The sequence below is a fragment of the Lepisma saccharinum genome, chromosome 1 (genome assembly GCF_977018435.1).
Source record: "Lepisma saccharinum chromosome 1, izLepSacc3.1, whole genome shotgun sequence".
NCBI lineage: Eukaryota > Metazoa > Arthropoda > Insecta > Zygentoma > Lepismatidae > Lepisma > Lepisma saccharinum.
In genome coordinates this window covers 1,949,960-1,973,585 of record NC_139229.1, presented here as the reverse complement: position 1 = coordinate 1,973,585, position 23,626 = coordinate 1,949,960, and the positions used below count along the sequence as shown (strand labels likewise).

Below are 23,626 nucleotides of genomic sequence, written 5' to 3'. Positions count from 1 at the left end.
TATCACGTCACTTGCAAATTTTGATATCTTCATGGCAAGAGTTGGTCTATGTGAGCTGGAGCCAGTGATGGCATGGGGGTTCGCAGCCAAACGAGTGCACCAGAGGGCCAGATCTGGTTCCAAAAGAGCTAAGTTGGCAACACGGACACGGAAGGAAAAGCCTGGCGGAAGCTGTTCCGAATGCCCTTAAATTGGATATTTGTAGAATTTCGGGGTGGAGGGCGCTTCAGCCCCCTCAGTCCTCTCCCTCGCTACGTGCCTGCATGTCAAAACTTTCACTATCACTATCCTTACCTCTTGCTTGTCTTCTTCAACCTCAGCAGCATGCTGCTTCGGCAATGGAAATTTACTTCCAACATCCATCAAGAAAAGATGTCGTGGAAGAGTCGTGGGTGGGATAACCAACTTGTTTTTGTCAACAGAAAGCTTTAAAAATAGAAATCAAGGACAAACGTTAAAGGTGTTCATTGCATTGCATTTTCAGTACTTTATAATAACCATAAAAGAATGCTATATTAAGTTACACTTAACGTTCCTTGAAAATCAATGCGTGCGCAGGATTTCTTTTTCTCGGGGTGGGCTGGAATTGTAAAAATGGATAGTAGCGTGTTTCGTTGATCTCTCCTTACTTTTGTATTCGTGTATTTTCAGTTGTTTTTTCATGTGATTCATATTATAGTCAAGCACGGGGATGGGGGCTCCCACCCTCCAAATACGTTCTTGATTATAGTGTCTGAGTGATAATTAGGGAAAGGATTTTAAGGTCGGGAAAGGGAGAAAAAGGTTCTGAAAATGTTTTTAAAAAGATGCAAAAAAGGGCACTGGTAAAATACATTTATTCAATGCTCTCTTTTTCTGTGCCCTCTGTATATATTGCACGCGGACCGCAGAGAGAGCGGTTCTGCCAAAGAGGTTTTGTTGAAGTTCGTGTTTTCTCTCGAGAGAACTATTTGGGGCTGCAATGATTATATTACACCATTTTATAGCTCTCGTTCTGCTCCACAAAATAAGACTATAGGATTTTATGTAGCTGCTCAAGAAGAGTGAAAATCATTTATGTTTCTGTCCAATATTTTAACAAAACATGAAAGAAAGTGATGGAGAAAGGTGCTGAAGCAGCAAAATGGTGCTAATCCCACAAAAAGGTGCAACAAAGTGGGTTAATTTTACTTGATTTCATGTCCAAAAATACATATCTGAAACAATTGGTATGAAAACAGCTAAATTTTTGGAAAGGTGCTGCAGCTTAAAATCAGATCTCTAGTGATAATAATAAATAATGTCTCACTGTGCTGCAAGCGCATGATTATCTCAAGGAAACGAACGATTCTTATGTTGTTTATCATACATTTTCTCCTGTGAGAAGTTTCGAAAGAGCAGATGTTATTGAAAAGACATATTTGAGGTTGTTATTTTTCTTCTTTACCACAGCGTTATGAATGTGATTTAAATTCCGAATTAGTAGGAATTACACCAAAGAAGAGACTGGAGAAAGCAGCCATTCCTACATTGATAATTTCAGTTACACGTGAGGAGGTTAGTGATGATAACAGCGTTCTTGCAAGATGTGCAAAGCAGGGATGGCGACAATACAGAATTGGAAGAAATGATGATAATAATAATAATAATAATAATTGAAGGGCTCGAGTGTAAATCATGCTAAGTGAGATTTTGATCATTTTTTAGTTACAAAGTAAAATGTCCCATTCTTAAAATTTCGATTGAAATTGCCTTGTCATGCAATTTGCATTGGATTTAGTGAAGCTTTCTGAAATTGGTAAATACAACTTAAAGCAATTTATCCACGGTAAACGTTCTAATAACTTTTTCCTCAATGAACTCAGAAATGACCAAAATGTCACTTACCATGTTTTACACCAGAGCCCTTCAATTTTTATTATTTACATTCGGTATTACAATAGTCGCAAGCAAAATATTAATAATAACGATAAATAATGTTTTACAACAGTGAAATACAATTTACATATTTAGTAATGAGATACAAATAAAATGTAGATTAAAATGATTTATGCGAAAATCTAGTCTATGCATTTGGGAGAGGCCATCGCCCCCTCGCCGTCCCTGCCCATGTGTGTGTGTGTAGAGGTGGAAATTTAACACCCCCCCCCATTTGAAAAAGAATCCTGCGCCATTGTCCTTAGATCAGCCTTTGACAAAACTAATTATAACGGGCATGAGAGTAAGTAATACAAACAACTTATGAGAAAATTATATTTATGTGAAATACTCAATTACGTACAATCAAAGCAAGAAAGAGTAGATCTGTTTCTCTACTAATACTACTTGAGTACGACACTATACTTTCATGAGAAGTCCAAACAGGCCCGTAGCCAGGATTTTATTTTGGAGGGGTGGGCTCATTCCTTATCAGCACAGGCGTCACCAGAAATATTTGTAGAGGGGGAAGGCCACTGATCAAACTTCATTAGTAGAAATAATAATGACAATAATAATTATTACCAAGGTTATAATTGTCATTTTACAATAATAACTATTATACGTTATTAAAAATAAACAAACTTTAATCATAATGGATTATTGTTATTATTGCTACTACTATTATTATTATTACATAAATAGAGAGACTTTGCTACTCGATCCACCGTACGAGTGAATATCCAACACAAATGTTGACCATTATTCTTCTTACATTTTGTAGTTAGTGTACTGAAATTCATAGTTATTGTATTTTGTTATTAACTTTTACACATTTCGTTCAAAAAAAGGCCTTAAAAGTTAGGGCCACATTTTACTGACAAAGTTTATATTGTGTGACCTCTCACAAAGAAAACTACACATATTAAGGGCTGTGTATCGATTTATTCTTTGGATTAAGTTGTAGAATATGAAAGTATAAAATGGTTCCTAAACATTTATCTATCTAGTGTTTAATCCTGTTAAGGAAGTAAAATTAATTACCACTATACACAATTTAAATATTTGTAGGATTTCGGGGGGAGCCCCTGGCTATGTGACTGAGCCCAAAACTTTTTAAAGAAGATAGCAGAAACTAAAGATAAAAAATATTATTAAAATATTTTACTATTTATTATACAGGGTGTCGCAGTTAAAAGTGGCCCGGCTCCAATCAACAGTTACATGATAAGAATCATGAAAAGAAATGACCTTGAGTACCCACCACGTTACAATGGACTACTCCATTTTACACGTGCAATATTGCTGTAATTTGCCTCATAGACCAATGCCCTTGAGCCAGTACACTTTTAACTGGAAGCCTATTATGTTTGCCCCTCTCCCTATTTTCTATCACTTCCCCCTCCTTTGGGCACCCCCTGATCTGAATGCTGCCCACTTGATCGGAAATCTTGTTTTCATAGTTCCAATCTGCCTGTCACCCTTGAAAAATCTACTCGAATAAAATTACAAAGCCTGCCTTACCTTCCCGAAATGCCGCGGCGAAGGGGTGGGCCTGACAAACGTACTGGCTTCTCTGCTCTGCCTGCTGCTCGAGCCCTTCTGCTGCGGGGTTCTCCTGCTGACAGTGAGTCTTTGATCTTGGCCCTATAACATGAAAGATGAAACTTACTGACACAAAGAAACACTAGTGAAACGGTAGCATATCGTAAAACTTAAAAATTGATTCCATTTTTTATGGTGATTTTGAACCCTTCAATGTTAGGGCCCCACACTTGATCACGGCCACCTTTACCCCCCCCCCTCCCAGAGTTTCCTCCAGGTACCAACTTTATACGAAGCTGGGTGGGGGCCGGAGCCGCTTCAACAGCTGAAAAACATCCGGGTACTACCCCTCCAGGGATCGAACCCAGGTCTCTCGCATGGTAGTCAGATGCCCTAACGACTATTTTTTTTACTATTTTTTTATTACTTTAAAACGAAAGTCCCTATTCGGAAGCTTCCCCCATCACACTTCATTCACTCATATCATTTCATTCATATTTCAATTTCTGGACAGACAATCACAAACATCCACGTCCGAACCAGGATTCGAACCTGGGACCCCCGGCGTCGTAGAGCGATGTGCTAACCACTCTTTTTTTTTATTGTCTCATTCTGTTATACAAGTTATGGAATTCCATTGCTGTTTACATAAGTGTATTACTGCTATTACAATTTGTATTTCTATCTGGTTGAAACCTTTACATTTTTGTTTGACCTAAATTAAGTATAAAGCACTATTAAGAAATTCGCATACCATTTCTTCCTTGTTTGGAGATGAATTATTTCGTATTGTTCTTGCAAGAAGATACTGAATTGTTTCTGAAAACTGCTCTCGTTATTGTGAAATATATATAATAAGTATTCAGTTATCAACCATTGTACTGGTCGTTGTTTTGTTGGTGGAAAAAAATTGAAATCAGGGAAAACTATATCTGTATCCGTGAACTTTGTTAATGAGGTGCAGCATATACGACTGAGCATTGTTCTCCATTTGTTCCATGCCGTGGAGGAGTTTCGACACTTCGTTATCCTGTGGGCTAAAGAGTCTGGCATGTTGCAGCATATACAGTTAGGAGAGTCACTGATTCCATATTGGTATGTCCTATCTCTTGTCACTATAACACGATGGACCACTTTGTACCATATTGATTGGCCAGCTTTTGAAAGGTGTTTGGCGGAGACATTTTCCCATATTTGTGGCCAATTATGTGTATAAAAATCCCTGACTATTCGTGGTACTGTGTTCTTTGAACTATTGATTTCACTATACAACTTTTTCACAGATGGTGTAATTGTCTCATGTCTTAAGAACTGATAGCATACTTGTATAGCGATGTCCTTATAAAACAAAAACCTTTTTGGGATACTTTGGATATCAACGGGAGCTTCTAATGGAATGTTCCGTATTATCATCTGTATACATGCCTGTGTGTTGGTGTGTATTAGTGCCAACCCACCTGTCTTCTCTGATAACGTGAGCTCATTCATTGCCACACGGAAAATTGTATCGTGCCACATAAAGCAGCCAAGAGCTTTGTTGACCTTGGCTAAGTGCTGTGGTTTGAAGGACAGGATTTTTGCTTCATACCAAAGTTTAGAGAGAGCAGAAACGTTGATAAATCTTACTCGTGCTTTTAAACTCAGAGAGTGCATCTTGTTCGCTCTGAGGACGTAGATTGCCCTCTCGCACATGAGTTTACTATTTGCTTCGATCGTTACATTGATATTTGCATAGAAGTTTATACCTAAAACTTTTATTTTCTTGTCTACAGGGATCTCCGTATAGTTTGTGAAAGGATTATCCTTGCCAAGGGGCATCAGGAATGACTTTCGACTATTTAGTTTTGCTCCTGATGTGTGCTCAAAAGTATGTATTTGGCTTTGAACACTGTACAGATCTCTTCCATCCTTGACAAAAATGGTTTTGATCCAATTAATAAAAGTGTCTCCGAAGCCATATGCTTCTAAGACTTTGTACATATATATTCATGGCTCACTCTGTCATATGCTTGGGAAAAGTCTAAGGATAGAATTGCCTCCGATGCATTCTTATTTTGTTTGGTAACAATTATGTCTCTTATCGTTTGCAGCAAGTGATGTATACTTTGAGACGTATTACAAGCGAACTGTAAATTGCCAATAAGTTTAACCATATATTTATTTAAACGCTGATTTATGCACCTACTTGTAAGTTTGATGTCACTACTCAATATTGAAATTGGCCTAAAATCTGTGATGAGCTTTGGATTTGTCTTTTTGGGAACTAACACTATAAATCCCGTGCTACTAGTCTTCCCTATTGTCCCTGTTGTCAACACTTCGTTGACCCATTTCGTTAATTCGTCTCCTCTTAAAACCCAGACACTTTGATAGAATTCTCATGGTAATCCATCTTCGGCTGTAGTTTTATTCCTCGGAGCTTTTAATACTGCATTATGAACCTCCTTTTTACTAAACGGTTCCATGAGCTCAGTTCTTTCATTTTCCATCAGTGATGCAGGGAGGTAGTTCAAAAAATTGCATTGCGTTTCTGTTGGTTTAAAGGCTTGACCAAGAAGATTTTTATAGTATTGCAAAAACCTGTCGTGTATACTATGAGGGCTGGTGACAACTTCACCGGAATCTAAAGTTAATTTATAAATGACGTGATTCCTGGAGTGTTTATGTTCTTGAAGAATGTGACTTAGTGTGGCTTGCTCGTCCTGGTCTATAGGAAGAATCTTGCACTTTATTATTGCTGCAGATTTTCGTTTCCTATGTATAGAAAGTAATTGCGCTTTTATTTCATTTGCATAGGGACGATTGAAATTACCTTGCAGTGCTAAACGATGGAGATCATTCAAGACTGCATACAAAAAATTATATTTGTTTCTTTGATCTCTACTAACCTCTGGACTGAAGAATTTACTGACCTGACGAAATTTAGGCTTAACTCGAGTTTCCCACCACTCGATTAGGGTCTTTTGCACTGGCCGAGAGGCCTTGAGTTCGTTCCATGTTTCCCTGATTAGCTGGACAATACTACCATTGTGTAATAATGTGCTATTTTAAAGGCAGTATCCTCTACCTTGTCGGGGTCTGATCAAATCTAAATTTATTTTGAGAATTGGTACACTATGATCACTAAAGCATACTGGAAAATTTTGAACACTAATTATATATTCCTGAAAGCTTGGTGCGACATAAAACCTATCTATTCTTGACGCACTATTGGAGGTGATATGTGTGTAACCTGGACTTCCACCGTTGGCGTGTATCCAAGCGTCACGCAGTTGTAACCCCTGCGTTAATTCATAGAGCGTACGTGAGAAGTTGTTTCCTGGGTTTTGATCTTGTGAAAGAATTACGCAGTTGAAATCCCCCACTAGTATAGTGTCTAGTGTGTGGGATGTCAACTCGGGCCCTAAAACTGTTGAAAAAAAATCTTCTCTTACCTGTCTGTTTTGGCTTCCTGACGGAGCATACACATTACAGAGAAAAACTGAGCCTAATTTGACACTTATTTGTCTGCCCGTGGGATGGGGCACTACATTACTTATATCCAAGTGTCGCCTACATGCTATGCCAGTCCCTTGTGCAAAGGGAGTAAAATTGTTGTATACTTTAAACATGCTCAGTACGGAAAAATCATTTATTGCGAACTCTTGAAAGAGGGTTACATCAAAAGACGATTTAATGAGAAAGTCATTGAGAGCAATTATTTTGGTCTTACTTTGCATTTGATTCAAATTTATAGATGCCAAGGTAAATGTTTGCATGATTATAACTGTCCACAACAGAAAACTAAAGTTACTTGCATTCTTCAACATTACTGATCTCTAACTTCTGTCTAGAATGCATTAACTCTGCTTTCCACTAAATAAATCTGGGGTAAGTTTGTTACTCGTTGAAGGTTTTTCTTTAGTTACATTTGCTGAATTACTTGTTAAACTAACCTTTGAAACATCTTGTTTTGGGGTACCGGGTTCTACTCTAAATTCGTTATGAACTATTGTGGAACTTACGCATTCATTATTTTTCTTCTTCTTTCTACGTAGCACCATGGACTTTTCCGCCACTGACTGTAACCTTTATACAGATCTTGACCGTGATTTCCTAGGGGAGGTAACTACGGGGAATTCTGCCTCCGTGAACAAAGCACTTGGGGGTGGGGGTGGGGGTATGTGTTGCATCTCCTCTGACGTGGACAAGGTTGGCTGTTCCATCTCTTCCCTTCCTGTTGGTATATTCTTCACACTAACTTCGTGTCTGGTACCTGTTTCCTCGACGGTGATTATGGGGCTGTCCGTGTTCTCTCCATTGTTATCTCTTGACGCAAGGACTTCTGCACCTGATGGAGCTGAATCTCTTGGTTTAGTCAGTACGGTTAGCACAGTAGGTTCATATAATATCAGTACATTGTCAGCGGGTATATTAAACGCCCCCTGCGGGACTGGTTCCCAGGGGATCGACGCTTGGGACACTGTGCCACATTCTGAGCCTCTTCAGAACACGCGATGCACGTACGAGCCTGCCCAGGGTATGTTACCCAATATGAGTCACCATTCATTATTACGTATGAGGGTGTGGGTTTAAGTAGTATCATTTTGATCAAGACACGTCCAGTTCGAGTAGGGTAGATGTGATCCGCAGAGTATGTCTCGTCTTCAATTTTCAACACTTCCCCATAAGACCTCATGACACGACTTATCACTTCTGCACTTAATTCAATTGGGACTACATGGATTCTGACAATTACATGTCGCTGGTGGGCCCATTCTACTTCAACCTTATGGTCACCATCTACGTCACTATAGATTACCTCAGCACCAAAATCATTTAGTAACCGTTCTCCTACCACTTATTGTCACAAATTTCACGTACAGACACTTACAAATGTAATCTATTTCAAAACTGAGCACTTGGTTTGTAGACACTTGGTAGACATCATGAAACCATCGATGAAAATCCAATCGCGTTTTTACATCAATGAAAACAAATTTCAAGGTGTTTTCTCTTTGTGTATTCATCGTGATCTATTTCATCGTATCTTCACTGGCGCTCGGTAATTGTAAACAATACCTCGCTTACACTCCTACGGAAAAAAAAACCTAACAAAACACTAGCAAAACCGTATACGGTCCTAGCTAACTCGGACAGTTCGATCACTAAGCCGTCTCACGCGAAGAGTGGAGCTCGCTACGAACTGCTTCCTGCACGAGTTGCAGGCAGACTGTGAAATTCGTAGTTATTGTATTTTGTTATTAACTTTTACACATTTCGTTCAAAAAAAGGCCTTAAAAGTTAGGGCCACATTTTACTCACAAAGTTTATATTGTGTGACCTCTCACAAAGAAAACTACACATATTAAGGGCAGTGGATCGATTTATTTTTTGGATTAAGTTGTAGAATATGAAAGTATAAAATGGTTCCTAAACTTTTATCTGTCTAATGTTTAATCCTGCTAAGGAAGTACAATTAATTACCACTATACACTATGATTACAAGAAATAGCAAGTGACAAGAAATAACCCATACAAAGTTTGGCATAGCCTGCCAAGAATGTAGTGTACCGTAGCCAAATAATTGTTGTGTTTTTGGATTCTCCATAGTCTTTTGTAACTGTACCTGTTGTTTCGGCTTCATAATGATTACTTTCTTTGTGTTTGAGAATGTCAACCAAACGCAGTGCAATTTTGGAACTGTGGCGTCAAGGAAAGCGTCAATGTGAAATTGTTGGGTGTTCCAAAAATGACTGTCTCAGGCGCAGTTCGGCGATTCAAGGAGCTCGACCATGAAGGCGACCATCCCGGAAGAGGAAGAAAGCCTACCGTCAACACGTCCCAGAACCGCAAGATCATCAAAAAGCGAGTTCAGCGAAATCCGAGGGTCTCCATGAGAAAAGTCGCCCGTGATATCGGGATCAACCGCGAATCGGTGCGGCAAATGGTGAAAAAGAACGTCAACCTCAAGGTGTACAAGCTCCAAAAAGTTCAGCTTCTCATGGATGAAAACAAGCGCCTGCGACTCAAAAGATGCTGCCCTCTGAAGTGCCGGGCCGCAGGTCAGCGATGGGAGCAAGAAGCTGTTCACCGTGGAGCAGGCGCACAACCACCAAAACCACAGGACCTGGTCTGCAAAGGTCCCGGTACCTCAGCCATCGTCGAACACCGCCAAAATCCGCAGTCAGTCATGGTGTGGGGCGGAATTTGCGCAAGCGGCCAGACGACTTTGGTTTTCGTGGATCAAGGGGTCAAAATCAACCAAGAAGTGTACCGCCGCGACATTCTCGAGAACGTCGTCCTTCTGTGGGCCCAGCAGAACTTTGGCGATATGCAATGGACATCCCAGCAAGACTCTGCTCCGGCCCACAGGAAAAAAACGACGCAAGCGTGGTGCAGAACCCATTTTCCGGACTTTATCACATCGACGGAATGGCCGCCCTACTCGCCGGATCTCAACCCAATGGACTACAGTGTCTGGTCGATTTTGGAGGCCAGGGTATGTGCTAAATGCCACCACAGTTTGGAGTCACTGAAGCAATCGCTGCGTCATAAGTGGAACAGATTGTCGCCCGAGGACCTGTGGCACATTGCCCAAAATTTCAAAGCCCGTTTGGACCTCTGTATCGCTGCCTAGGGAGGCCACTTCGAAACCGTCTGAACATCTTGTTCCTAAGGTCCCATGTCATTGTTCTTCAGTGTTGTTTTGCTCAATTGTTTCGGTTTAATAAATTTATGATCACAAACATTAGTACGGGTTATTTCTTGTCACCCTGTATTTGTAGGATTTCGGGGGGAGCTTCAGCCCCCTTAGCCCATCCCCCCTGGCTACGTGCCTGAGCCCAAAACTTTTTAAAGAAGATAGCAGAAACTAAAGATAAAAAATATTATTAAAATATTTTACTATTTATTATACAGGGTGTCGCAGTTAAAAGTGGCCCAGCTCCAATCAACAGTTACATGATAAGAATCATGAAAAGAAATGACCTTGAGTACCCACCACGTTACAATGGACTACTCCATTTTACACGTGCAATATTGCTGTAATTTGCCTCATAGACCAATGCCCTTGAGCCAGTACACTTTTAACTGGAAGCCTATTATGTTTGCCCCTCTCCCTATTTTCTATCACTTCCCCCTCCTTTGGGCACCCCCTGATCTGAAAGCTGCCCACTTGATCGGAAATCTTGTTTTCATAGTTCCAATCTGCCTGTCACCCTTGAAAAATCTACTCGAATAAAATTACAAAGCCTGCCTTACCTTCCCGAAATGCCGCGGCGAAGGGGTGGGCCTGACAAACGTACTGGCTTCTCTGCTCTGCCTGCTGCTCGAGCCCTTCTGCTGCGGGGTTCTCCTGCTGACAGTGAGTCTTTGATCTTGGCCCTATAACATGAAAGATGAAACTTACTGACACAAAGAAACACTAGTGAAACGGTAGCATATCGTAAAACTTAAAAATTGATTCCATTTTTTATGGTGATTTTGAACCCTTCAATGTTAGGGCCCCACACTTGATCACGGCCACCTTTACCCCCCCCCCCTCCCAGAGTTTCCTCCAGGTACCAACTTTATACGAAGCTGGGTGAGGGCCGGAGCCGCTTCAACAGCTGAAAAAAATCCGGGTACTACCCCTCCAGGGATCGAACCCAGGTCTCTCGCATGGTAGTCAGATGCCCTAACGACTATTTTTTTTACTATTTTTTTATTACTTTAAAACGAAAGTCCCTATTCGGAAGCTTCCCCCATCACACTTCATTCACTCATATCATTTCATTCATATTTCAATTTCAGGACAGACAATCACAAACATCCACGTCCGAACCAGGATTCGAACCTGGGACCCCCGGCGTCGTAGAGCGATGTGCTAACCACTCTTTTTTATTATTGTCTCATTCTGTTATACAAGTTATGGAATTCCATTGCTGTTTACATAAGTGTATTACTGCTATTACAATTTGTATTTCTATCTGGTTGAAACCTTTACATTTTTGTTTGACCTAAATTAAGTATAAAGCACTATTAAGAAATTCGCATACCATTTCTTCCTTGTTTGGAGATGAATTATTTCGTATTGTTCTTGCAAGAAGATACTGAATTGTTTCTGAAAACTGCTCTCGTTATTGTGAAATATATATAATAAGTATTCAGTTATCAACCATTGTACTGGTCGTTGTTTTGTTGGTGGAAAAAAATTGAAATCAGGGAAAACTATATCTGTATCCGTGAACTTTGTTAATGAGGTGCAGCATATACGACTGAGCATTGTTCTCCATTTGTTCCATGCCGTGGAGGAGTTTCGACACTTCGTTATCCTGTGGGCTAAAGAGTCTGGCATGTTGCAGCATATACAGTTAGGAGAGTCACTGATTCCATATTGGTATGTCCTATCTCTTGTCACTATAACACGATGGACCACTTTGTACCATATTGATTGGCCAGCTTTTGAAAGGTGTTTGGCGGAGACATTTTCCCATATTTGTGGCCAATTATGTGTATAAAAATCCCTGACTATTCGTGGTACTGTGTTCTTTGAACTATTGATTTCACTATACAACTTTTTCACAGATGGTGTAATTGTCTCATGTCTTAAGAACTGATAGCATACTTGTATAGCGATGTCCTTATAAAACAAAAACCTTTTTGGGATACTTTGGATATCGACGGGAGCTTCTAATGGAATGTTCCGTATTATCATCTGTATACATGCCTGTGTGTTGGTGTGTATTAGTGCCAACCCACCTGTCTTCTCTGATAACGTGAGCTCATTCATTGCCACACGGAAAATTGTATCGTGCCACATAAAGCAGCCAAGAGCTTTGTTGACCTTGGCTAAGTGCTGTGGTTTGAAGGACAGGATTTTTGCTGCATACCAAAGTTTAGAGAGAGCAAAAACGTTGATAAATCTTACTCGTGCTTTTAAACTCAGAGAGTGCATCTTGTTCGCTCTGAGGACGTAGATTGCCCTCTCGCACATGAGTTTACTATTTGCTTCGATCGTTACATTGATATTTGCATAGAAGTTTATACCTAAAACTTTTATTTTCTTGTCTACAGGGATCTCCGTATAGTTTGTGAAAGGATTATCCTTGCCAAGGGGCATCAGGAATGACTTTCGACTATTTAGTTTTGCTCCTGATGTGTGCTCAAAAGTATGTATTTGGCTTTGAACACTGTACAGATCTCTTCCATCCTTGACAAAAATGGTTTTGATCCAATTAATAAAAGTGTCTCCGAAGCCATATGCTTCTAAGACTTTGTACATATATATTCATGGCTCACTCTGTCATATGCTTGGGAAAAGTCTAAGGATAGAATTGCCTCCGATGCATTCTTATTTTGTTTGGTAATAATTACGTCTCTTATCGTTTGCAGCAAGTGATGTATACTTTGAGACGTATTACAAGCGAACTGTAAATTGCCAATAAGTTTAACCATATATTTATTTAAACGCTGATTTATGCACCTACTTGTAAGTTTGATGTCACTACTCAATATTGAAATTGGCCTAAAATCTGTGACGAGCTTTGGATTTGCCTTTTTGGGAACTAACACTATAACTCCCGTGCTACTAGTCTTCCCTATTGTCCCTGTTGTCAACACTTCGTTGACCCATTTCGTTAATTCGTCTCCTCTTAAAACCCAGACACTTTGATAGAATTCTTATGGTAATCCATCTTCGGCTGTAGTTTTATTCCTCGGAGCTTTTAATACTGCATTATGAACCTCCTTTTTACTAAACGGTTCCGTGAGCTCAGTTCTTTCATTTTCCATCAGTGATGCAGGGAGGTAGTTCAAAAAATTGCATTGCGTTTCTGTTGGTTTAAAGGCTTGACCAAGAAGATTTTTATAGTATTGCAAAAACCTGTCGTGTATACTATGAGGGCTGGTGACAACTTCACCGGAATCTAAAGTTAATTTATAAATGACGTGATTCCTGGAGTGTTTATGTTCTTGAAGAATGTGACTTAGTGTGGCTTGCTCGTCCTGGTCTATAGGAAGAATCTTGCACTTTATTATTGCTGCAGATTTTCGTTTCCTATGTATAGAAAGTAATTGCGCTTTTATTTCATTTGCATAGGGACGATTGAAATTACCTTGCAGTGCTAAACGATGGAGATCATTCAAGACTGCATACAAAAAATTATATTTGTTTCTTTGATCTCTACTAACCTCTGGACTGAAGAATTTACTGACCTGACGAAATTTAGGCTTAACTCGAGTTTCCCACCACTCGATTAGGGTCTTTTGCACTGGCCGAGAGGCCTTGAGTTCGTTCCATGTTTCCCTGATTAGCTGGACAATACTACCATTGTGTAATAATGTGCTATTTTAAAGGCAGTATCCTCTACCTTGTCGGGGTCTGATCAAATCTAAATTTATTTTGAGAATTGGTACACTATGATCACTAAAGCATACTGGAAAATTTTGAACACTAATTATATATTCCTGAAAGCTTGGTGCGACATAAAACCTATCTATTCTTGACGCACTATTGGAGGTGATATGTGTGTAACCTGGACTTCCACCGTTGGCGTGTATCCAAGCGTCACGCAGTTGTAACCCCTGCGTTAATTCATAGAGCGTACGTGAGAAGTTGTTTCCTGGGTTTTGATCTTGTGAAAGAATTACGCAGTTGAAATCCCCCACTAGTATAGTGTCTAGTGTGTGGGATGTCAACTCGGGCCCTAAAACTGTTGAAAAAAAATCTTCTCTTACCTGTCTGTTTTGGCTTCCTGACGGAGCATACACATTACAGAGAAAAACTGAGCCTAATTTGACACTTATTTGTCTGCCCGTGGGATGGGGCACTACATTACTTATATCCAAGTGTCGCCTACATGCTATGCCAGTCCCTTGTGCAAAGGGAGTAAAATTGTTGTATACTTTAAACATGCTCAGTACGGAAAAATCATTTATTGCGAACTCTTGAAAGAGGGTTACATCAAAAGACGATTTAATGAGAAAGTCATTGAGAGCAATTATTTTGGTCTTACTTTGCATTTGATTCAAATTTATAGATGCCAAGGTAAATGTTTGCATGATTATAACTGTCCACAACAGAAAACTAAAGTTACTTGCATTCTTCAACATTACTGATCTCTAACTTCTGTCTAGAATGCATTAACTCTGCTTTCCACTAAATAAATCTGGGGTAAGTTTGTTACTCGTTGAAGGTTTTTCTTTAGTTACATTTGCTGAATTACTTGTTAAACTAACCTTTGAAACATCTTGTTTTGGGGTACCGGGTTCTACTCTAAATTCGTTATGAACTATTGTGGAACTTACGCATTCATTATTTTTCTTCTTCTTTCTACGTAGCACCATGGACTTTTCCGCCACTGACTGTAACCTTTATACAGATCTTGACCGTGATTTCCTAGGGGAGGTAACTACGGGGAATTCTGCCTCCGTGAACAAAGCACTTGGGGGTGGGGGTGGGGGTATGTGTTGCATCTCCTCTGACGTGGACAAGGTTGGCTGTTCCATCTCTTCCCTTCCTGTTGGTATATTCTTCACACTAACTTCGTGTCTGGTACCTGTTTCCTCGACGGTGATTATGGGGCTGTCCGTGTTCTCTCCATTGTTATCTCTTGACGCAGGGACTTCTGCACCTGATGGAGCTGAATCTCTTGGTTTAGTCAGTACGGTTAGCACAGTAGGTTCATATAATATCAGTACATTGTCAGCGGGTATATTAAACGCCCCCTGCGGGACTGGTTCCCAGGGGATCGACGCTTGGGACACTGTGCCACATTCTGAGCCTCTTCAGAACACGCGATGCACGTACGAGCCTGCCCAGGGTATGTTACCCAATATGAGTCACCATTCATTATTACGTATGAGGGTGTGGGTTTAAGTAGTATCATTTTGATCAAGACACGTCCAGTTCGAGTAGGGTAGATGTGATCCGCAGAGTATGTCTCGTCTTCAATTTTCAACACTTCCCCATAAGACCTCATGACACGACTTATCACTTCTGCACTTAATTCAATTGGGACTACATGGATTCTGACAATTACATGTCGCTGGTGGGCCCATTCTACTTCAACCTTATGGTCACCATCTACGTCACTATAGATTACCTCAGCACCAAAATCATTTAGTAACCGTTCTCCTACCACTTATTGTCACAAATTTCACGTACAGACACTTACAAATGTAATCTATTTCAAAACTGAGCACTTGGTTTGTAGACACTTGGTAGACATCATGAAACCATCGATGAAAATCCAATCGCGTTTTTACATCAATGAAAACAAATTTCAAGGTGTTTTCTCTTTGTGTATTCATCGTGATCTATTTCATCGTATCTTCACTGGCGCTCGGTAATTGTAAACAATACCTCGCTTACACTCCTACGGAAAAAAAAACCTAACAAAACACTAGCAAAACCGTATACGGTCCTAGCTAACTCGGACAGTTCGATCACTAAGCCGTCTCACGCGAAGAGTGGAGCTCGCTACGAACTGCTTCCTGCACGAGTTGCAGGCAGACTGTGAAATTCGTAGTTATTGTATTTTGTTATTAACTTTTACACATTTCGTTCAAAAAAAGGCCTTAAAAGTTAGGGCCACATTTTACTCACAAAGTTTATATTGTGTGACCTCTCACAAAGAAAACTACACATATTAAGGGCAGTGGATCGATTTATTTTTTGGATTAAGTTGTAGAATATGAAAGTATAAAATGGTTCCTAAACTTTTATCTGTCTAATGTTTAATCCTGCTAAGGAAGTACAATTAATTACCACTATACACTATGATTACAAGAAATAGCAAGTGACAAGAAATAACCCATACAAAGTTTGGCATAGCCTGCCAAGAATGTAGTGTACCGTAGCCAAATAATTGTTGTGTTTTTGGATTCTCCATAGTCTTTTGTAACTGTACCTGTTGTTTCGGCTTCATAATGATTACTTTCTTTGTGTTTGAGAATGTCAACCAAACGCAGTGCAATTTTGGAACTGTGGCGTCAAGGAAAGCGTCAATGTGAAATTGTTGGGTGTTCCAAAAATGACTGTCTCAGGCGCAGTTCGGCGATTCAAGGAGCTCGACCATGAAGGCGACCATCCCGGAAGAGGAAGAAAGCCTACCGTCAACACGTCCCAGAACCGCAAGATCATCAAAAAGCGAGTTCAGCGAAATCCGAGGGTCTCCATGAGAAAAGTCGCCCGTGATATCGGGATCAACCGCGAATCGGTGCGGCAAATGGTGAAAAAGAACGTCAACCTCAAGGTGTACAAGCTCCAAAAAGTTCAGCTTCTCATGGATGAAAACAAGCGCCTGCGACTCAAAAGATGCTGCCCTCTGAAGTGCCGGGCCGCAGGTCAGCGATGGGAGCAAGAAGCTGTTCACCGTGGAGCAGGCGCACAACCACCAAAACCACAGGACCTGGTCTGCAAAGGTCCCGGTACCTCAGCCATCGTCGAACACCGCCAAAATCCGCAGTCAGTCATGGTGTGGGGCGGAATTTGCGCAAGCGGCAAGACGACTTTGGTTTTCGTGGATCAAGGGGTCAAAATCAACCAAGAAGTGTACCGCCGCGACATTCTCGAGAACGTCGTCCTTCTGTGGGCCCAGCAGAACTTTGGCGATACGCAATGGACATCCCAGCAAGACTCTGCTCCGGCCCACAGGAAAAAAACGACGCAAGCGTGGTGCAGAACCCATTTTCCGGACTTTATCACATCGACGGAATGGCCGCCCTACTCGCCGGATCTCAACCCAATGGACTACAGTGTCTGGTCGATTTTGGAGGCCAGGGTATGTGCTAAACGCCACCACAGTTTGGAGTCACTGAAGCAATCGCTGCATCATAAGTGGAACAGATTGTCGCCCGAGGACCTGCGGCCCATTGCCCAAAATTTCAAAGCCCGTTTGGACCTCTGTATCGCCGCCTAGGGAGGCCACTTCGAAACCGTCTGAACATCTTGTTCCTAAGGTCCCATGTCATTGTTCTTCAGTGTTGTTTTGCTCAATTGTTTCGGTTTAATAAATTTATGATCACAAACATTAGTACGGGTTATTTCTTGTCACCCTGTATTTGTAGGATTTCGGGGGGAGCTTCAGCCCCCTTAGCCCATCCCCCCTGGCTACGTGCCTGAGTCCAAAACTTTTTAAAGAAGATAGCAGAAACTAAAGATAAAAAATATTATTAAAATATTTTACTATTTATTATACAGGGTGTCGCAGTTAAAAGTGGCCCAGCTCCAATCAACAGTTACATGATAAGAATTAGGGAACGGAAGTTTAGGTAAATAAATGTTTTTTCTGCGATAAGACAGAGACCCTCGTTTTTGCCAAAATTCTGATCATAGCCTTATATGTCAACTCAGCAAATTTTATTTTACATAAAAACACATATTTTCCAGTTTTCCGTATGTAAATACATATTTTGCGAATTTTTATTTTACATACATAAAATCGCTCATTGACTTCAGCTACCTCGAAATCCTCCAAGGAAAAATGTTTATTATCCGCACCTCTTTCATATCGAGAGTGCTAGGTTTGTTTTGTCTTTGAACAAACTCGCTGGCAGACTTTTGGCGCCTCGTCTACGATCCTACTGGGGGAAAATATTACCCAGATGAGGCAAACGCACAACGTAATGCAGAGCTTCGAGAGTGTTTCTGCTTTTGTCATGTTCTGATTCGGTGCTTGTGCAGCAGTAGGTGTTTTCTCGTACGATATGCCAAAAGTTAAGGCAAGTGTTTCATCTCGTTTGCAACAGTTCTGTAAAGAATATAAGGATGTGTTTTCAACTGATGGCAAAGTGTTATTTTGCCAACCGTGTGGTAAATCTATCGCAGCTGACCAACGTTCGCAAATTACACAGCATTTAGGTAGCAACAAGCATGTTGTTGCTTCTTCACGTTTGAGCGGCAGACAGGCACTTATCGGGCAACAAACTCCATCTACTTCTGGGGAACCGTCGAAATTGTCCGCGTTTTCAATGGACTTGTGCAGAGCTTTTGTGTCCGCAGATATTCCACTGTTCAAATTAAAGAACCCTGATTTACGAAACTTTCTCTCGAAATATACGAACTTCGAACCGCCTGACGAATCAACGTTGCGAAAAACGTATCTGCACAGGTGTTACGAGCAAACCTTACAACATATTCGCTCACAATGTGCGAATCAAAATATTTGGGTATGTATTGACAAAACTACAGACTCCACCGGTAGAAAAGTGGGAAATGTGATTGTGGGAGTGCTACATAATGACGTAAATGTCTCAACGATAAATTATTTGCTAGTGTGTAGAGAGCTAGCTGGGGCTACACATGTAACGATAGCAAGGCTTTTTAACGAAGCAATGCAGCTATTGTGGCCGGAAGGCATAAAATTTGACAATGTTCTTCTCCTAGTGACAGATGCTGCAGCTTACATGAAAAAAGCTGCAGTAGGCCTTGCCGTTAGCTACCCCAAAATGGTGCACGTTACATGTGTGGCTCATGCGTTGCATAGAATATGTGAAAAGATAAGAGCTCTTTATCCCAACGTCGATAAACTGGTTTCAAATGGGAAGAAAGTTTTTATCAAGTCGCCTAGAAGAATAGACATTTTTAAACAAAAATGTCCTGAGGTTCCCCTTCCCCCTACACCTGTAGTTACGCGGTGGGGCACTTGGTTGGATGCAGCTGTATATTATGCCCAGAACTTTGAAAATTTTGTATCTGTTGTAAACGATCTCGACAAAGAAGACGCATCGTCTATAGAAATTCTGCAAGAACTGTTGAAGGATCCCTCCTTAAAAGTCGAATTGACATACATCTCAACAAACCTATCCTTTCTCTCTAATTCCATACGAAAGCTTGAATCGTCCGCGAACACTTTGGCAGCTTCCGTGGGTGAAGTCCGTATAGTAGAAACGAAACTGGAAGAACTCACTGGATCTAACTCACAAGTGCTAATGTCTAAATGTACGGAAATTTTTGGGAAAAACCAAGGTTTTCAAACTTTGTGCCAAATTGCACGTGTTTTGGAAGGTGAAGTAGAGGAAGAAGAAGCTTTGGAAAACTTCAGCGTTAGTGACATTTCGTGCTTCAAATATGCAAGAATTGTTTCTTGTGACGTGGAGCGATCTTTCTCACAATATAAGATGCTGTTTAGAGATAATCGCCACAGATTTACAATGGAGAATTTGGAGAAAACTATGGTGATTCACTGCAACTCTTCCAAAAAATAGCTCGCTAAGAGGTAAGCATTTAGAAACTGATTTTAGGTGTTTAAAATGCATGTAATATTTTGTTTTTGTTACCAAATGTTTTTCATTTTTGTCACATATTTTCCTGTTTTTATCACATATTTTCAACATTTATGACACATAAAAAATAAATATTTCTGAGTTTTTTAGCACATAAAGTTCCGTTTCCTAATAAGAATCATGAAAAGAAATGACCTTGAGTACCCACCACGTTACAATGGACTACTCCATTTTACACGTGCAATATTGCTGTAATTTGCCTCATAGACCAATGCCCTTGAGCCAGTACACTTTTAACTGGAAGCCTATTATGTTTGCCCCTCTCCCTATTTTCTATCACTTCCCCCTCCTTTGGGCACCCCCTGATCTGAATGCTGCCCACTTGATCGGAAATCTTGTTTTCATAGTTCCAATCTGCCTGTCACCCTTGAAAAATCTACTCGAATAAAATTACAAAGCCTGCCTTACCTTCCCGAAATGCCGCGGCGAAGGGGTGGGCCTGACAAACGTACTGGCTTCTCTGCTCTGCCTGCTGCTCGAGCCCTTCTGCTGCGGGGTTCTCCTGCTGACAGTGAGTCTTTGATCTTGGCCCTATAACATGAAAGATGAAACTTACTGACACAAAGAAACACTAGTGAAACGGTAGCATATCCTAAAACTTAAAAATTGATTCCATTTTTTATGGTGATTTTGAACCCTTCAATGTTAGGGCCCCACACTTGATCACGGCCACCTTTACCCCCCCCCCTCCCAGAGTTTCCTCCAGGTACCAACTTTATACGAAGCTGGGTGGGGGCCGGAGCCGCTTCAACAGCTGAAAAAAATCCGGGTACTACCCCTCCAGGGATCGAACCCAGGTCTCTCGCATGGTAGTCAGATGCCCTAACGACTATTTTTTTTACTATTTTTTTATTACTTTAAAACGAAAGTCCCTATTCGGAAGCTTCCCCCATCACACTTCATTCACTCATATCATTTCATTCATATTTCAATTTCAGGACAGACAATCACAAACATCCACGTCCGAACCAGGATTCGAACCCGGGACCCCCGGCGTCGTAGCGCGATGTGCTAACCACTCCGCCACGGGGGCTGACCGGAACGACTGAGCTACCGCATCTTATTACACAAGACAAACGCAACAAGTTAAAAGGTAGGAATGGGATAGATTCATCGGTACTCTACCGATATCGATCCATATGGCATATCGATGTATCGGTTTATCGGAAAATTACCGATTATTTTACCGATCTGATATATCTATAAATATCTTATAATTTTCTGTAAAATACTTACACTTTCTTATAAATTGTTATGGATAATCTCCATGCCTTACTCGGTCGAGGCACATAGAGGTTCGGATCCCACTTCAAACTGTAGGGCCAGTCCCGATTAGCCTTACTGTGCATAAAGTAACTAACACAAATCAATCAATCAATCAATCCATGCCCTACTTTTATTGTGTCTAAATATGTAGCTTTTGCCCTGAAGTCACCCCGAAACACACAATTATTACGGAGGTTAATCAGGTTCTTTAAGAACCATTTGGAGTTTTTTATCGGATCAGTAGAATATCGCTTATTGGTAAATTTTATATCAGAATTTTATCGGTATCGGCCAAAATTTCATATCAGCCCATTCCTATAAATAGTGAGAGTAAACTAAAAAAAATATTCTCACGGGCACTGGATGAGACCAGGTCTTCGTAAAAAGCTAAAACATTTGTTAAAACACTGTCGTCGCTACTTATATATAGGGTTTTCCAATAAGAACTATGTGAATTTACAATGAAATAAAATAAAAACTATTTCAGATACAACCAAACTTTTTATATTGTTTTGAAGCATAGTTTATTACATTATGTTTTGAATAACACATCATTTAAGTGTCCACCTCGACTTCGTGCACACGAGTGAATTCGATGAACCCAATTTTCGATGACTTTGTGCAACAATTCGGGCCTAATGTCACGAATGCAGCGTTCGATGTTCAATCTTAATGCATCAAGGGTTCGTGGTCTGTTTGTATAGACTATAGATTTCAAATAACCCAACAAAAAGCAATGTAAAGGAGTTAAATCACAACTTCTTGGAAACCAACCAACAGTTGCATTTTTTGAAATTATCCTTTCACAAAACTGTTCTTGCAATACGTCGATAGTAGCATTAGCAGCGTGACATGCGGCACCGTCTTGTTGGAACCACATGTCCTCCAAATCAATTTCATCTAAATTTGGCCACAAAAAATCTGTTAACATCAATCGGTACCGCTCACCAGTCACTCTTACTGCATCTCCTACCTCGTATTGAAAAAAAAAAATGGTCCGATGTTGCCACCATGCCATAAACCAAATCATACAGTGACCTACAGCAGCAATGTTCTCTACAGTTCTTGCATTTCGACCTCTTGTTGGTATTTCTCACCGTGAAGAGCAAAATCCCTTTCAAATTTTTCAACGATTCGACGAATAGCAAGCACAGAAGGGCTAGCGATTATGTGGACCATAGTTTTCGCGAAGTGCACGTTGAGTATTCACAAAAGAACATCTATTTTCATAAAATTTTCTATAATAACCAAACGTTCTTGAAGTGTGTATTTAGTCATGATGAATTGTCACTGTATACTAAACACAAATGACAACTAGTGACAGTTGTAACACAGATTGTTATAACATTTGGAGCATAGTTGCCAGTTCATTTCTAAATCATATCATTCTTATTGGAAAACCCTTTACATATATGGAAGAGTGTATTCTACTCTCCAGATCTTCCATCCTTGCCAGCTGAAGAAATTTCTAGAGGATTAAATCATTGATTTCATATATTTTACTTCTATTTTCTTCCACTTTGGCTAATAAAGAAACTAACAAAGAAAACCTATGCTCAGGCCAGGATCTCTGGCGTCGCTGTGTACTATGCTAACCACTCCCAAGTTCAATAACTAATGGGAGCAAAAAGATATATATATATATATATATATATATATATATATATATTCATAGGCCTAACAGTATTGAGAGGAAATAGAAGAGGACTTCAGCCGACCTCGGTGACGGAGTGATTACCTCAGGACGCTACGACGGCAAGTATCCCGAGTTCGAATACCGACCTGGGACATGTTTCTTAGTGTCCCTTCATCAATTTCATCATATCATCTCTCATACTCAAGGCGCGGTAGCTCAGTCTGACTAACATGGGAGAGACCAGGGTTCGATCCCCTACGGGGGAGAACCGGGATTTTTTCCACCTGCTCAAGCTGCTCCGGCGCCCACCCAGCCTGAAGGAAACTGGGGGGCAAAGGCGGGCAGGGGCATGGTGCTGATCAGGAGCTTTAGGCGTGATCAAGAAAGTGTGGTGCCCTAACTCCACCCCTTATACGACTTAATGGCGTGGTGCAAAGCACAGGGGAGCATTTGTTTTGTTACTTTCCACCACTTATACTAATCTTCGTGATTAGCTAACGGTGGCAGAAAAGCGAAGTAAATTGAACAAAATTTAATTAACTGATTTGTTGTTTTAAGTCCACTTTATGCACAGAAAGGTTAATCGGGACTGGACCTACAGTTTGAAGTGGGATCCGAACTTCAATGTGGCTGCAACGAGTAGCGAACCTGGGATCCTATGATTACAAGGCAACGACGTTACCACTACGTCATCGGGGAGGCCCTTAGCCAATTAAAGCAGCGGACGTAAAGCGGATGATGGAACCGGATATGCTAATCTCATGTTACCAAATGAAAAAATGCTGGAGGTTTGATAACACTAGGTAAAGGCTGATTCTGTAATTTGATAACAGGTATATAGTTTCCGAAAATAGTAAATTGCATATATTGTGAAGGACACCCCACTAGTAGGCAAGGGACCATTCGAGAGGTGGTATTTCAACTGTACGATATATGGTGCCTTTCTGGGGAAGCTATTCGCTAATTTTAAATAGTAAATGGAGTCGAGTAACACCTCGTAAACTCCGTACCAGTTAACTGTAGACCAGGCGAACG

At 40.6% G+C, this 23,626-nt stretch overlaps 1 protein-coding gene across 1 annotated transcript in view; it reads right to left on the bottom strand.

The window, feature by feature from the left end:
• The window catches only part of LOC145979610 (uncharacterized), a 100,598-nt gene that overhangs the window by 10,444 nt on the left and 66,528 nt on the right, over positions 1–23,626 (bottom strand). Inside the window, exons 14-17 of the mRNA XM_083112576.1 lie at positions 20,098–20,220; positions 10,684–10,806; positions 3,421–3,543; positions 295–426 (exon numbers count right to left, since the gene is read on the bottom strand). Coding sequence (XP_082968702.1) covers positions 295–426; positions 3,421–3,543; positions 10,684–10,806; positions 20,098–20,220 — 501 coding nt within the window. The remainder of the gene's footprint in view (positions 1–294; positions 427–3,420; positions 3,544–10,683; positions 10,807–20,097; positions 20,221–23,626) is intronic.